The following is a 16,423-nucleotide window of genomic DNA, read 5'->3' as shown; positions in this document are numbered from 1 at the left end:
TAAGGGACATATTTTATATTCATATAGTTATTGTCATTGAGTAGAGACCAACAACCATTATGTTTATCATACAACCAGACTTAATGAAATAAAATATACAATGTTTGAGGTAACATGTATTAAATAAATAGTAAAGTTTGTAAATAACCAATAACCAATGGCATTGTGGTGGAGGAATGGATTCATACTTTTAGTCAAAATAATCATCAATGTCTATATCAGGATTAAGTATGTCATCTCCAAATGGTGTAAGGTCTATCTGATCAAGAATTAAATTTTCACACATTTCTTCCAAATCTGTTTCTCCAATAAGTAAAGCACCCTGTAGTCGTCCGTTTTGTAGTACAAATTTAATGTACTCATTGCGAGGAGTTGTTCTAATTAATATTTCATAGTCATTTCCTAAACCTTGGCCATTATATTTACCTAATAAAACAATTCTATATCCAAAAAGATTTGTACAGTGAGTAAATAACTCAAAGCAGAAATCTTGCAAAACTTCTTGTTTTGTTATTCTAGCATGCATAGCTTTAGCAGCCATGCTGGCCATTTGTCGGGCTTGTGTCCATAGTCTTAATTGAAACCAATGAGGAGCATGTTCCCAGCATGCACTTGCAACATCACCAGCTGCAAAAACATCTTTGATGGAGGTCTCCTGCATTTCATTAACAGCTAAACCACCATCTTCCGCTCTTTTTGGTACTTCATCCCAAGTAAAATTTACAGCGGGCTCAACACCAGTTGCAGATACAACAAAATCACACTGAATTTTTCTTCCATTATTTAAAGTAACATTGAGACAATAATCTTTATGACTAACCTCAAGAATTGATTCTACTTCTACTTTATATATTATTTCAAGTTCCTGTTCACCACTTTCAGATTTTATTTTTTCTAATTTACGATACCAATCAGGGCCCAAAGCAGCGGATTTTAAGTTTTTGTTAAGAGATACAACAGTATCTTCTTCAGTGAAAACATGCCTCCTTAATAGGGTGCTCTCTTGATTATTTTCTTTACTTTTAAAACTATCTTGAAAGAACTCAGCGGCACCAGGATCTATAAATGTAGATGATATATAATCATCTCTTATCACCCACACTTTTTGAATACCTTTTGTAGCATGAACAATTTCTGATGCAATACCACCATTACCAATAATTACCATTTTCTTGCCACTTTTTAATTTCTTTTCAAATTCCTTTACCGATTCTGTGTCCCTTATACCAAGTATTCTATTGCACTTATTTGAATCTTTAATAAGCCTCGGTATTCCTCCAGTACATACACATAAAACTTCATATTTTATAGAAGTACCATCTTCAGTAATTGCTATTTTATTTTTAGTATCTAAATATTTTAATGAGTCATATATAATTTCAAGATTATGGTGAATTTTTAATAATGAGCTCGCTTCTGTATCGTGAACATCGAACTTAACTACAGTTTTCGCATAGAAACTTACGTTACTAACGTTTTTTACTAATGAAGAAGCTGTGATTATTACAAGTTTTTCTTCAGGATGTAAAATAGCTAATATTTCTACGCAAGTAACGCCAGCGATACCTCCACCGACAATTAAGTAAGTAGTTTTCAGGTTAGACATTCTTAATTATTTAAAATGTCTCATAAAAATATAAAATGCATTTAGACTTGATAAAATAAGTATATTTATGATAATAAGCGTTTGGAAAGGCTAGTGCCGTGTAAAAGTATAAAAAAAAAAATTTATAAGCGTTTTCAACTTTCAACTTCTATTTTGTGTCAACTGTCAACTTGACAGTCGACAAAATTAACAGACAAACATATGATAATATAAAATTAAAAATAAAGCATTAAAATATTATTCACTTATGTAATAGACAAAAACCATTCTTTTCCGAAAGCAGCCACACCTTTTCATTATAATACCTGAAAGTTCGTGCATACATACACCCTAAATTTAAAAGAAACAAGAAGGTTTCTGACAGTACGTGGAATAATTCATAAAAAGCCATATCTATGACCATAACCATGTATGTCTCGATCAGGACATTGAAATTTTGGGCTAAAAATCAGGATGTTTTGCAACGCTGACCCTACACTCTTAACTAGTACTACCTCTCGTTAGCACGGAGGTTTTTAACGTGCGTTAAAAAAGCGTAAAATAGAACAAATGCAATTTCGTGGATGCCTTCAAGTTCAACAAAATAAGACGGCATATTTCCACTCGTCTCTGTTCAAACTCGTTAAGAATATTAGAGTCAATTCAACACGAGGTATAACAAATTTCAATTTATCATTATTATTTGCAATTTCGTTTAATTTATAATTATTATTTGCAATTTATTATTTGTTGTCTGCGTAGAGTATGTCAGAAATGATTGACAGTGACACAATAGTCATCGCTCTGAAAACAAAATATCAATAATAATCTGAAACTGTATGAAATCCTTCAACAGAAATTATAATATTATAATGAAATGTAATAAAAATATTTCGTAAAATAAATATTTAACAGTGATTTGAAAAATTATCGTATTCCAAAATGTAAAATAAAATCCCACAATATTCGCGGAAAATTTCAAACACTTCAATAACAGTTTTACATTGTTATTTAAGAGCGTAATCATGTGGAGATGGATCCTTTACGGTTTTCCTCCTATTTCTATATCATTATTTTATTACTATCCTACACTGAGTAGTTTAGTGTACATATCAATTATTAGTGGGTGTGTTATATGTGGAGTTTTTGTTTTTACGTTATGGGGTCACTTAGCCTTGTCTTCTCCTCACCAAACTTCATTATTTCTATTGGATAACATAGAAAAACAGGCCCGCTTGTTGGATACGGCAATTCGGGTGAGTAAAAAATAATATAAATAATTATTTAAAATATTACAATAACATACCTGTGGAATAACTTTAAAAATGTAAAAAATGTATTTTTTTGTAGGAAGATCAAAATAACTGGGTGTATCTTGCCAAAAAGCCTCATTTACCTGTAATATTTGGAAGGACAGTAGACAGTCAATTGCAACTATTAATTGATTATTTTTTACGAGATTTTGTGTCACGCTGGATAAAAGAACTTTCTTACAAACCAGAACCAGTAATTGATAAATTTAAGGAACATATTTGGAATGCAGTTCAAAATTTATATGATAGGCTTTTAAAGGTGGATGCAGAAAAATTATTAGCTAATGATATGGTAAATAAAATAACACAACATTTTGAACGCATAAGAATTGCCAGAAGTTGTGCGTAAGTATCATAAAAGGTTGTATATTGTATTATGTATTTTTTGAGTTTTAAAGAGAGTATCATTGGACTCTCTCCACATACCACACAGATTTAAGATGTTGTGTGTTGAATGGCAGTGCAAAAACAATTCAACATTAACTTAAGGTTTTTGCCAGAGTTTTTACCAGAGAGCAGACATGGAAATAAACAATGAAAATAAATTGAACCTGTTGCCTCTGATTGTAAATCTATTGCAATTGTCACCTTGCTCAGTCCTACTATACGACAATGTGTATGTGTGTGTTTGTCATGATATACATATTTAATAATTGTACTAAGAGTAATAAAAAATTGAACTTTTAGCTTTGTATTTAAAAATATTTTAGGAAACTCATAAAAATTTAAGTGAAGTAGGATTCAAACCTAAGGAACTTGGACAATTTACAAAAGGAGTGTGTTCAAAGCCTGTTCTACTTAATTTTATTTCCTTTTCCATAATATTTTACCATTCTTAGTGTGGAATAACATTTTAAAATTATTAAAAATTATGTTAGCATGGAACTAAATCAACCACCAGTGTTCGCCTTGGCCTCACATTTAACATCAAGTGAAGCTGAGTTACATTACTTGAGACAAATAAGTGAGCTGATAGTGATGTTCCTGATGCCTCGCTGTTATTCATTGTCACCTGTTTCACACCTTGTTAGGGAGATACTGGCATGTAAAAGTGAGTGTAGTGTCTTTTTATCTTTAATAATAGTATAATCTTTTTGAGTGAAACTCTTAAATGGAACTAATCGCGAATATTTAATTTTATACATTTTTGGAACTCACCAAATCACCTACATCGAATTGTTTGAGTTAGGTTTCAATATAATTATAAAACTAAAATTGACTGACTTAAGAGTTTCTTTAAAAATCACAGAAATGAAACATCTCGTATAAATCTAGTTAAAGTCTCTTATTATCTTTAAATTTATAAACCAATTATTAAAACGATTCACTCACAAATTGTACCATGGTTATTAACATATATTTTTTTGTTATCTTAGACATTTTATTTAAATTGGCATTAATAACATATTTATCCCCATATAAACTATTTATAGTACTTTTATTTTGAACACAAATAATCCTTTTGTCCCAGTTCTACAGCCAGCAATAGATCTAGTTACAGAACCAGATTATATAAATCAAAAGATTATTCAATATTTAGAAGCACAAAAAGAAGTAGATGCAATGCACATACGAACTCATGAATATGCCAAAACATTTGAAGACTATATAAGACTTATAAACAGCTGTAATAACGTGGATACACTGAAACGTCTCAGGTAATTCTATTATTGCTAGTTTCACGGTAAATTATGTATTTTCCGGCTATTCAAGAGTTACTGCGTGATGCAGTGGCAAAGCGTTACTGTCAACGCAATGATTGCAGGTTCGATTTTCTCTCAGGGCAATGAATTATTTCATATTATCGTTTCGCTCTGGTAACAAGACCTTGCACGGCATTCGCAGGCACGCAATTTCTCCAAAATTCCAGAAAGTGTGGAGCCAAGTGTCTTAACACTAGGTTCCTCCATCAACCCTGCTATATGCACGGGGTACGCTTTTCCCCTCGATCTCTGCTAAAACCGGTTAAAGGCAAAGAAACATAAGTATATTGTCATTAATTATAACTTCAAAATGTTGTTACCTAATTTCCACCCAAAATAAAAATTTATATGGCAGAATAATATCGCACACAATTTAATTTACCTACTCTTAAGTGGTAAGAAATTTCTTTAAATAGAAGGACAACATAAAGACAGTTCTAAAAAATCATATATGATAATAAATAGATGATGAATGATGTTTGTTTATAGAATTATGTAAATTGAATAAGACCTCAATACATAATATTATTGAGTCACTATAAGGAATTTCAAGCACCACTGATTCTATTATGAAACACAAAAGTTGCACGCGATGGTTTTTGTCCGTAAAATAATTCACATTATTTTTAGCTTTACACGACATCCCTCACATAGCAGGGTAGGCAGAAAGAACCAAGAGTTGAGACACTGTTCCGCATTTTCCGTCCAATTTTCAACACATTGCTTGTTGAGTTGCGGAGCTCTACCCCACGTTTTGTCTTGTTACTAGGGCAAGATAAAATCAATTCATTTCCCCGACTGGAAATCGAACCCATAACTACGCCTCGTCAGTGTCAAATAATTAGATGCTGTTAAGCTATGAATTAATCGTAAATATATCCAATGTAAAAAAATATTTCAATATAGAATTAATAATTTTATGTGTAGATTGCATTGACCATTTTTATTTATATTATAGATACGACATCGTTACACAAATTATGCAAGCAACTACCCTCCAAAATGTGAAAAGAGCTAAAGGAATCGACGTAGATTTATTAGAGAAAACTGCTAATCAGTCAATAAATAGACAACAAGTGGCAGATGCTAAGAAATTAAAGAGATATATAGATCAATTAACTATAGCTAAAGCTGAATGTGAGGCTGCTTTAAGGAAATTAGGATGGGACGGCGCTTTTCCCACTGTGTCTGAATCTGATAGCAAGGTTATAATTTTTTTTTGTTGTAATTTAACAGATTTCAGACAGCTTCACACTGTATCCCGCTAAAATACAGAGGTAGGCTGAAGTGTTAGGTTTTCAGAACTTTCGCCCATTGTTCAATCGAGAAGAAAACAATCAAAAGTAAGAAAAATTCTAAAATCATATATGAGCTACTATTTATAGCTAACTTTAGGCTACAACTCGTCAATCTTACTGTAGACAATATTTTTAATAAAATTGTTTTAGACATAAACTGACTTATTGATTATAATTTAATGTGCAAGATATATTTTTATTACATATTTATATTTATTTCCATTTCAGGCAATGCCGTTACACAAAGTAATGGAAAGTGTAACGGGTAGACGGTATCTGTCGATGTTTCTAGAAACATTATGTTCTCAAGGCCTGGTAGGATTTTGGTCGGCAGTAGAAGAATTAAGGCACAGTCATAGAAGTAGCTGGCATCAACTTGGAGCTGAAATATTTTACACTTATATTAGATCCCCCAGTGCAGAAGTTAAAGTTGATAAGGTAAACATTAATTATAAGGAAAAAAACTTTTTTGAACCTTACAAATGTCTTGCTATACAAGAGAGGTAGATAGAATTGATGATGTAATCGCATATTTTTGTATATTTTCATTTGCAAAGTGTAATAGTAATATGGTTTTGCGGAGATGAAACATTTCGCCTTTTTTATTATTAGAAAAAGTAACTTTAAAAGTAACTGTTGACCTGGGTTACCTCGTTATCAGCTTTTATTTTATTTAACATTTAGTATGATTTACTTTTACTTTGCCTAACGACAATGAAGCTTAGGATTTATAAACTTATTAGTCGCCGCCATGCCATATACTATTGGCGCCAAATTAAAAAAAAAGTGCATTCACTAGTGTCGGTAGCAAACCTGTTAAAAAAATACTTTTTATAAAATCTCTATTCCAAATGAATTTTTAGCAGCAACTTCACTATAACATATAATTAACAATTAGCAAGTGCTTAAAAATGAAAAATGTCCATTAACAATACATTTTTTCTATATAAAAACGGCACTAAAGATAATTTAAAAGCCACTTGATAGTAAAACACCGAAAGGTTAAATTACAATAGGTATAAGTAGAAACCGCAGGATATACGGTTTCATCGTATCTATGTCATCAGGTTAAAATGTTAATACGCGGTTATTTCTAATTTTTAAGCTTATGAAAAATTTTCATACGGCGGGAGTGGCGGGACATAACGCCCTACTAAATATGTTCTAAAAAGTACGAAAAAAGAAAATAGTCTCAGCTGAAATTATTATGTACAAAATATAAAAAATTTACGCACTATTAAAGAAACAACTTACACGTATTATATTTTAACGTCATACTGATAGAGATATGCTTAAAGAAAAGACGTGACCGTATGCCACTTTAATTTTGTTTTATCATTATACTGAATTTGTTTTGCTATAGTAGGTGGTATACGACCATTGCCTACTCTGCTGTATGCGGGATGCAGCGTGAAACAAAAATATATAAAAAAAACTATTAAAACCATATTTTAGGAAACAAGAAAAAGAATGGAGGCATTTCTCTTAGGAGACAAGGGACCAGAAGTGTTTTATGAAGTACAAGATATTGTAGTGGATACTATTCAAGAAAAATACTATCATTCGTTTTTACTTAGCGATCAATATAAAGCATTGATTGCTGAACTGGCTACTGAGGAGGCTAACACAGGTATATTTTTTATTTATTAAAATATAACAGGAATCTGACGTGCTCTCAGTCTCTCAATGTTTAAGTGGTTATATTTACATTTTATAAAAAACATTAAAATATTTTACAGAACTATGCTCAGACAGATCACCCATAGAAGACCGTCAGTTATCAAATGACTCTGTGTCATCAGCGGAGAGTGCCGGTACTGTGCATTTAACAGAGCACTCTACTTATGCAAGAAGGAAATTAGACCAGTTACAAGAGAGGCATAATAATAAAACACAGGTAATAAAGAATTGAATAAATCGGCTTTGTCACAGGGAGACAGAATATATCTGTAAACGAGGTGGTTCTAGGTTGTATCTCAACTCGGGGGAATGAATAATTTACGTTTCCTCGCTTGGGTAGGAAAGTAAGGCGCGATGTTGAGTAGTCTTCGACACATTTCTTAGCATAAATATGCGTAATATATAAATAGATGGCATGGGTACAAAATAATAAAACATCACAATAGAAAGTTGGATTACTTATCAAACAACTTTCTTTATTTTATATTAATGTATATTTTACATTTTGTGGAAAGGTGAAGAAGTTTGAAACAACAAAAAGGGTTGTCAATGTGAAATTATATTTATTTTATCACAATAATAATACAAATGTTTGTGTTTCCAAGGCGCTCGCAGCCCTGCGCGCGTCCCTCAAGCCCGAGTCGCCGGCGCTGGCGATGCTGGCCAACGAGGTGGAGCGGCTAGCGGGCGAGCAGATGCGGCTAGAGGCGCACCTTGCACGCACCGACACGTGGGCCGACCACCTCGGATACTGGCGCGCCACCGTCCACAGCGCTGAGGTGGGTACAGTACAGCACAATACAGCATAGTACAGTATAGTATGACGGGTGTCGCTGGCTGAACATTTCGATGTAGCTTGATGAGAAATAACGGCTTATTGGTCAGAGCGCTCAGGCGGTATTTTTTTCCTAAATTGGAATAACACTTGTAAAATGTAAATAATATCACATATATTTATTACAGATTATAGATGAATCAAAACCACCACAGTTCGTGATAGTCGTACACATGGCGGAACAGGAACCTACTAACAATGACGAGAAACCAGAACAAATATCCACTGGATGGGTATTATTGAGAACACTTAATGAATTTCAGGTATTTAATAAACTTACCTTAGGTAGATTTCTGTAGGACTGCTACTAAGATTTTTATGTAACTTTAACAATTGAAGTGCTTATAATGGTGTTATTTAATTAAAAATAAGTTGATAATTTTTAGGATTTTGTTATATGTATATATTTTTTTATTTATTTTCAGGAACTTCATCGGAAGTTGAGGCCTATGTGTTCAGAATTAAAAAATTTAGAACTGCCGTCAAATTCTTTTAAATTTATATTCGGAAAAAATGACAAAAATTCATTAGATAAAGCAAAATCTTTAATACAAAAATATTTAGAAGTGAGTATAAGGTACCATTAGGTTTATATTCATACAATGAAATATATCCGTCGTGGCGCAATGAAAAAATTTAATTTTCTTGGTCTAGTGGCAAAGCGCGGCGTTTAGACCCGACATTTGGCAAAAATGATCTTAGTGTTTCATTAGGTTCCTATTATCTATCCTGCTCTATATGAAATACTGTGAAATTAAAAATATGTATACTTATATATATATTTTTGTATTTTCAGTTTGTTTTAGAAGATGAGAAATTAAATCAAAGCGAAGCACTTTATACATTCCTAAATCCAAGCTCAGAGTATATGAAGCAGGGTGATTTGCCAAAGAAAAATAAATTTTCATTTTCCACTTTGTTTAAAAGGTATTTACATAATCTTTATAATATACATAGCTTAATAAAAAATGGCTTTCCACCCATTTTAATTTTTTTTCAACGGTATCAAAAACGCAAAAGGGTTTTTTATATTTTAGTTTTTAGTCTTTTAGTTTTACTTTAGTTTTATAATTTGCTTTATAGAAATAAATATATTTAGTTTAAAAAATTTAACGTGCTGTCGTTCTCATTATTATTTTTTTTGCAAGATTAAAAAAAACTGATAACTTTGTGCCATAATGAGACAATGTCTTGCTCTCGCTGTAAATACTCTGGTTCTGGATTCGATCCATATTTAGAGTGATTAATTATTTCCATTTGCCCACTCTGGCGGGGCACAGCGCGGCGTTATGTTCTACTACTCTACATGCATTGTCTCGCATTCATGCGAGATGTGAAGAAATGAATGTCTTGATACTTACAAGATAAAAAAGAATGAAGCTTAAATGAAATAAAATCATTTTAAATATTATATGTATATTATTTTTACGATTTAATTGTGTGGAAATAAAAATTGGCAGAATAAACTATGTTATAAAAAATATGACTTCAACATAGTGCAACTGATAGTAATGAGTGACAGGTCGTGAACTTGGTTCACACCCACTAAATTAAATAATTAATAACTTTCTTCACTTCAATTCACTTCTCTGCTCTGGCAAGACAAACTGCAGCTGTTTTCCTTTATATTAAATATTAAAATCATTACAGTACAAGTAGTGACACTACAAATAGATCGTCTCAAGAAAAAGAAGCGTTTACGCATTTGTCCGCCGATGAAGATGAGATTTCTTTATATTTAGATGGAAATGGTGGAGATGGAAATAATAAGAATATGACAAATTCTATGCGAGGTAAGATTTCAACACTAACGAGAGAAAAATATTTTAGAAAACATAAAAAAATTAAGCCATTGGTCTTGGACGGCTTCCAGGAGGCGCGAATTCGGTGAACGTTGAAATTTTTATACGTTTTCTAAATTACATTGACACCTCACTTCAATTTTTACTTGCTATTATAAAAAAACTTTGCGTTTAAATATGTTTTTTATGTTATTTTATTAATTATACTTTATGTTATTAATTAATAATGATTACAAAACTATTACAAAAATTAATACACTATAATGTGAATTTACCCTTAAGCTTATTGTTCCTTTTTTTCAGGGGCTGGTCCCATAGGTGAGGAAAGAGACAGTATAGCGGAGCCACTGTATGCATTATTAAGTGAAGTATTCGACATGCGAGGCGTTTTCCGTTGGCTGAGGAAAACACTTGTTACTTTTGTGCAAATCACTTATGGGAGGACTATTAATAGGTATAATTTTTATTTTAATAGTAAATATATAATTTTTAAACTTATCGAACAGAATAGCATAGAATCGAGTGATTTTTAACAGAACACATACTAAATTGATTAATGATTATAGAATAATATATTTAAATTGTTACAGACAAATCAAAGAGACGATATCATGGTTATTCTCAGAGCAAATGTTGCATTATTATACAAGTATAGTGTTAAAGTCATGGTGGCCGGGCGGAGTGCTTAGCGAGACCACTTCCAATAGAAATATTAGGGATAAAGGTAACTTTTTTAACCGCCTCCTATATACAGCTCCACGCTGTATCCCGCACAGAGTACACAGAAGAAACCTAGTGTTGAGACGCTCCGTTGCCTATTATCTGCCGAATTCTGAAGGAATTGCGTTTTGAATGGCGAAATTCAATGCCGCGTTTCACCTCGAGTCCTGAACAGAGAAATGAAAAAAAAGAAATATTTCATTTCTTCCAGTGAGAATGGATCTCACAACCGCTAGTCGCTACACAGTCATACGCTTGTACCGTTACGCTACTACACTACGTGGGTTGACGTAATGATAGATGATAGTGGGAATGGTCAGAGGGGCGTGTTTCTTATCGTTCCAAAGGCATTTATTACTACTCCCAGGACAGTGTTCCATGGCACATGGTACGTTTGCTTGCAGAGCACACGCGCACGCTGGCGCTGCAGCAGCTGAGCGAGAGCGTGTCGGGCACGTTGTCGTCGCTGGTGGGCGCGCACGCAGCGGCTCGCGGCGCGCACACGCTGTTCCACACGCTGCAGAACACTACACATAATAAGCAGTTGTTTTATGTAAGTGCTTTTTAATATATAAAATAACTTCACGCTATATATCCCGCATATGGCAGAGGGTAAGACATTACGTGTTAAGTGGTGAAACTCAATCTCTAGCTTTGTCTTACTGACCAGAGCGAAGAAATTAAAATAATTTATGAACCTTGGCATTTTTTAACCTATTATTTATAATGACTTTCCGAATATTTGTGCCAATTTTTAGTTCTATTCGTTTCATGCTGTTTTTTTTGTTGATTTTATCCAGGCTTTTATACGTAATTAGCCATACATTCAAAAATATTAATATTAAGAGAGGAATATGGAAATAAAACACCTATTTCCAATTAAAAGTCTTGTCTTTACTAGTGTTAAGTTGTCAAAGAAGTTAAAATAATCTTTGATCGAGTTAAAAAAAACTATTAAGAAAGAGATTTCGTTTATTATCTATATACGACTCAGTAAATATATTAAAATAACAGCGATAATAGCATATGTTGAGGGGTTAAGTATATAAAACAAACAAATAGCTACGGCTGCAAGTGTTACAATATAGATAATATTAACATTCGCAGATATGAAGGAAACAGTCATTTTATCTGGCGTTTTCTCGATGTGTGAAATAGTCTGTAAGGAAGACACGGTATTATTAAATTATGAAAAATATCTATAATAATATTTGTATAAATTTACTTGCCGTATATCTTAAATTCATGTCGTTGTTGACTATCAGTAATTTTTCACCTAGTATGGTTTCTGAAATATTTGTTTATTGTACATTAAAAATTATGAATATCAGTTTTGTATTGAAAGTGAAAGTCAAAAAATTATAAAATTTTGATAAAAATGCATGCAACTAAAATTCAATATTTTGCCGAAATTTTTATTTGATTTTAAAACAATATCAAGTAAACAATAATATAATTTATATTTAACATATAAATACGCACCGCTACTATCGACTCCTATCGTATTTAGTTCATCTATTTCGCCTTTTGTTATTATTATAGTGCTACAGTCTTCGTTGTATCGGTACATTTGTTCAGCTAAAGTTGACGAGAAATCACTACTAATTATTGTCAAAAATCGACGTTTAATTTCATTTAGAAATAAAAAAGCTCTCGATCGTTGGCAAAGCTGAAAAGCGTAATATTTCGTTTAAATTTTCATATCTTAGTTAAATTTGGGAGTCTTTGGTATATAAAAAAAAATGTTTTCTTTAAATAGTAAATAGTAACTAAATAAAAATGTTGATTCCAATAAATTTTACTAAACGAAATTACAACCAAGTACTTTATTTCCAAATTTGGTTTAAACTTGCTGATACCCCTGGAAACGCGAAGCGGAATCTACCACGAATCTTAGCGTGAAAATAAATGTCGCGCTCCCGTTGGCCTGCATAACTCCCTTCATCCTTAAATATTTTTTGTTATTCTTTTTTGCGTTCAAATTCATACGTATGTTTTTACGAGTTTTACGTAATCATTTTTTTATATTTTTATTTCTATTTTACATATGTAATATAAGTTCCGTAGCAATTAAGATAATCACTATGGAGTATAGCCAAAATATGTTGACAACCCCTACGCAAACCAATGGAGTTAATTTTGATTAAAAACATCATGTTCTATATTTATACAAGAATCCAGATTAATATAAATTACTCGTATATCTTTTTTTCCTCGTAACAATTGAACGTTGCTAATGTTTTTGTACTATATTAAAAAAATTGGCATTTGATTCTTTTTAGTAACAATAAAATTGTAATTGAGTACAAACCTTATCCGTTATACAAAAGTACAAATGCTTATTTTCCGATATATAGTGCAACAAATAACGACCGTGCAAATAAGTCATTTTATAATCTTCATTTGGAATTTTTGTCAGCACCAAATCTAGTATTTCTTCAAAGTTTCCATCACAAGAAGCGAACTTGTTTAAAACATCTTTTTCCAGAGTCACGGCACTAAATAGTATCGGCATTCCTGTATCTTCACTTTAACTTATATATAATTGTCATCTTATTTGTATGTAATGTACTTTATTTTATATTTTAAATACACAACATTTTATTTAAGAAAACATTCTGAAACAAGTATTCAACGTGGATGTAAAACCGCGTGTGAGACGCTGCGCTGGTCGTATTCAGGGTCGACGAATTCTTCCGCAAATTTACAGTCGCACCGATATCATATAGATATCACACGTTCCAAAATTAGTACAATATGTGGGCACGCTCTTAAAATGTGCTGCTACGCTAAAACTGTCACACCCTATAAGCGATCAATCCTTGTTGATGCAAAGTGACATCTTCGAGGTGCATGACTGAACTAACTGACATGTTTAAATTAAAACTAAGCTTTTTAGAACTTTGCAAAGATCTTGGGAAAACAGTGAAAAATTAGGATAGTAACAAGCGTGGCATGATGGCCTTTCAAAGTATATTTTTTAGTGTTTTTTTTATCAACATCACGGGACGTAGAGTTTTATTTATAATTTCTATACCTACGAAGTTTTTTCTTTCCGCGCATTTTTAAAGTGTTATATAGCACCAAAGCTGCGTTCTCGCTCGTTTTGCCAGACAAAAATTTATCAGTATCATAAGTAAAAACGCGTTACTCAACATAGTAAATTCATAACCATCGTAATGACTTGTGTAAGCCCTTTTAATATTACAATATTTTTTTTTATTTATAAATTGTAATTAACTATGCTTTAACTAGTTGTTGTATAGATTTGATTATTTTTGTAAATTACACACATAGCATATGTTATTAAAACATTTTTTTACTATTTTCAGGAAATCTTCGAATTAGTACTTCTTGAAGTGTTCCCTGAACTTAAACGTTATCAATAAATGTATAAGTATTACTTACTTTCAAACGGGTATAAGAACAAAGATAATATATGTACAGGGATGGTCGAAACAATTAATATAAATCACATATTTTCATATTTACTTCAATTTGACTACACTGATTCCAAATCAGTATGTAAGCGGATGAAATACAAAAATTAGAACAATATATGTATCGATATACTTAAGTATATAATTATTATATGAATGTTCATTGAGAATTTATAAATTAAATATAACTTTTGTCTATGAAATATAGAAAATGATAATCTAGATCTATCGATCTCAATATCTCAGGCTAATAGGTTAGCATAATGATTAGATGTATGTTTTCTGTGATTGTTTAGCGAAATTATCTATGTGTGCCAATGCTCTCTATTTATTTATTTCTGCCGCTTTATACGTATAAAGCAGCCATTATGCGTACCTGACTTTGAATTGAATTTGGGCATAAAGAATTTAATTTACCTCTAAACGTAATATTTTCGGCTGGAATCTTATTACATACAAAATACTAAAAATATTCCTCTTGCTCGGCCTATTAAATTTTGTATGCCTTTGTGAACTATTCATTCCTTTATATGTTTTACCAATATGACTGCACAAAACCATATTTACTTGTGTTTTATTTATTAGAATTTTAATAATTTTATTTTTTATAAATATATTACTTACAAAAGGATATTATTTTAACTACTTTACTAGTATTGTAAAAATGCAGATATTGACATGATTTTTGTTTAATGTCAATCTGTGCGTTGATTTTTTTTAAAACCCAAAGTAATGATTTTTCTCTATACAATTTTTCACATATATTTTAATTTTTTTTTATATTAATCTTAAGTTATTATTACATGTTAAATTTAAAATCCTATTTCTAGAATTTATTGGCTTATGTCACAGATAATGTATACGTAGTTAATCTACTATTATATATTATATGTGTTTGTTCATGATGGCTTGTGGAAACAATTAGATATCTAAGCGACAGCTGTTATAGGATCGCATTTTACTAACATTGATTGTAATGAAAAACAAATCTGCCTGTTATTTTTGTAATAATAATAAAATGTATGAAGAAAAGTATTAAATGAAGAGATTAAACATTCCAAAGTATTCCTTGTATTTGTAAAAAATGTGTTGATTTGCTTTGGATACGAGCTGTTTATTCGATTGCTCGATTCCGATTGTTACAATCGAATCATAAAATTAAATATCGATTACGCATCTCGTCGTCGCGCGTCACTAAATACCTCCAGGCTTATTAATCGAGGCCTAATCATGAATAGTCTTTTATGGTATAATTTTTATAGATCTGACTTTAACTAATTATTTTAAAAAATATATTATTATTTTATTTTACTTTGTTTTATTGACAATATTATTACGGTAACATGATTAGGCCTTATATTCTAGACATATCGTGTTACTTTAGACAACTTTATTATATTATATAGTCAGTCTGCTTTAATATATAGTTTAATTTTTAATACAAATATTTAAAAATAGTGACGATATATGACATATAAATCTGTTTTTAAGCTATCTTCACTAAGTTACACAATACCAAAGAACAGTTGCCTTTAGTAACATGTAAGTCGACTCGACTGTCTTCTATTGCACAATTTATAAATAGTGACTAGTGTAAGCAACAATATTGTATTAATTTTCCATCTAACCTTTTGCTAAATGAAATTGTAGGTACTAAACATGAGTAAAAAAAGTAATTTTGGAATTTATCTTTGAGAATACGTATTAACTAAGTGTTATACTATTTTGAGCGTTGACTAGGTCTAATATGTATAAGGGGAGTAGCTAGTGTGATCAGCTTCGCCTAATTTGCTATACCTAATACTTTATTTAAATCGCTAAAAGCCGTTTTTTTTTCTAAATTCAAAATGTTGTTGTTATAACGTATTTTTTTTATCTGTAATATATATCTAATAATACGCCTTTCGTGTTCCATTAGCGTCGTTGGTCATGGGAGTTATTGCCCTTTCTTGTATTATAATTAATTGCATGTACCTACTATATTAAAATCTGAATATGTTTTATGTTCTGTTTTATTTATCTTCAATAAAGCCTTCTTTTCTTTAAA

The 16,423-nt window shown here is 31.3% G+C and overlaps 3 protein-coding genes across 3 annotated transcripts; 1 reads left to right on the top strand and 2 right to left on the bottom strand.

Annotated features, from left to right (window-relative positions):
- Positions 1-103: 103 nt before the first annotated feature.
- On the bottom strand, positions 104-1,787 carry Pyroxd1 (pyridine nucleotide-disulfide oxidoreductase domain 1). Its single transcript, XM_085200492.1, has one exon. It carries the CDS (start codon positions 1,604-1,606, stop codon positions 191-193), a length of 1,416 nt encoding a protein of 471 aa, XP_085056618.1. The 5' UTR covers positions 1,607-1,787; the 3' UTR covers positions 104-190.
- Positions 1,788-2,376: 589 nt separating this feature from the next.
- snz (sorting nexin snazarus) lies at positions 2,377-16,379 on the top strand. Its single transcript, XM_085200491.1, has 17 exons — positions 2,377-2,841; positions 2,936-3,243; positions 3,777-3,949; positions 4,370-4,556; positions 5,560-5,806; positions 6,128-6,337; positions 7,355-7,529; positions 7,639-7,796; positions 8,185-8,358; positions 8,543-8,677; positions 8,840-8,980; positions 9,211-9,341; positions 10,065-10,207; positions 10,520-10,670; positions 10,807-10,940; positions 11,341-11,489; positions 14,269-16,379. The coding sequence occupies exons 1-17, from the start codon at positions 2,611-2,613 to the stop codon at positions 14,323-14,325; spliced, it is 2,904 nt and encodes a 967-aa protein (XP_085056617.1). The 5' UTR covers positions 2,377-2,610; the 3' UTR covers positions 14,326-16,379.
- On the bottom strand, positions 11,816-14,258 carry LOC146530116 (vesicle-associated membrane protein 7-like). Its single transcript, XM_085200495.1, has 3 exons — positions 13,248-14,258; positions 12,419-12,605; positions 11,816-12,224 (listed from the first exon to the last, which is right to left on the bottom strand). Exons 1-3 carry the CDS (start codon positions 13,449-13,451, stop codon positions 12,136-12,138), a joined length of 480 nt encoding a protein of 159 aa, XP_085056621.1. The 5' UTR covers positions 13,452-14,258; the 3' UTR covers positions 11,816-12,135.
- Positions 16,380-16,423: the final 44 nt, after the last annotated feature.

Source organism: Heliconius melpomene, chromosome 17, assembly GCF_056956725.1.
Source record: "Heliconius melpomene rosina isolate 202511_hmr_F chromosome 17, ASM5695672v1, whole genome shotgun sequence".
In the NCBI taxonomy this organism is placed as follows: domain Eukaryota; kingdom Metazoa; phylum Arthropoda; class Insecta; order Lepidoptera; family Nymphalidae; genus Heliconius; species Heliconius melpomene.
This window is presented reverse-complemented; position numbering and strand designations above follow the sequence as displayed.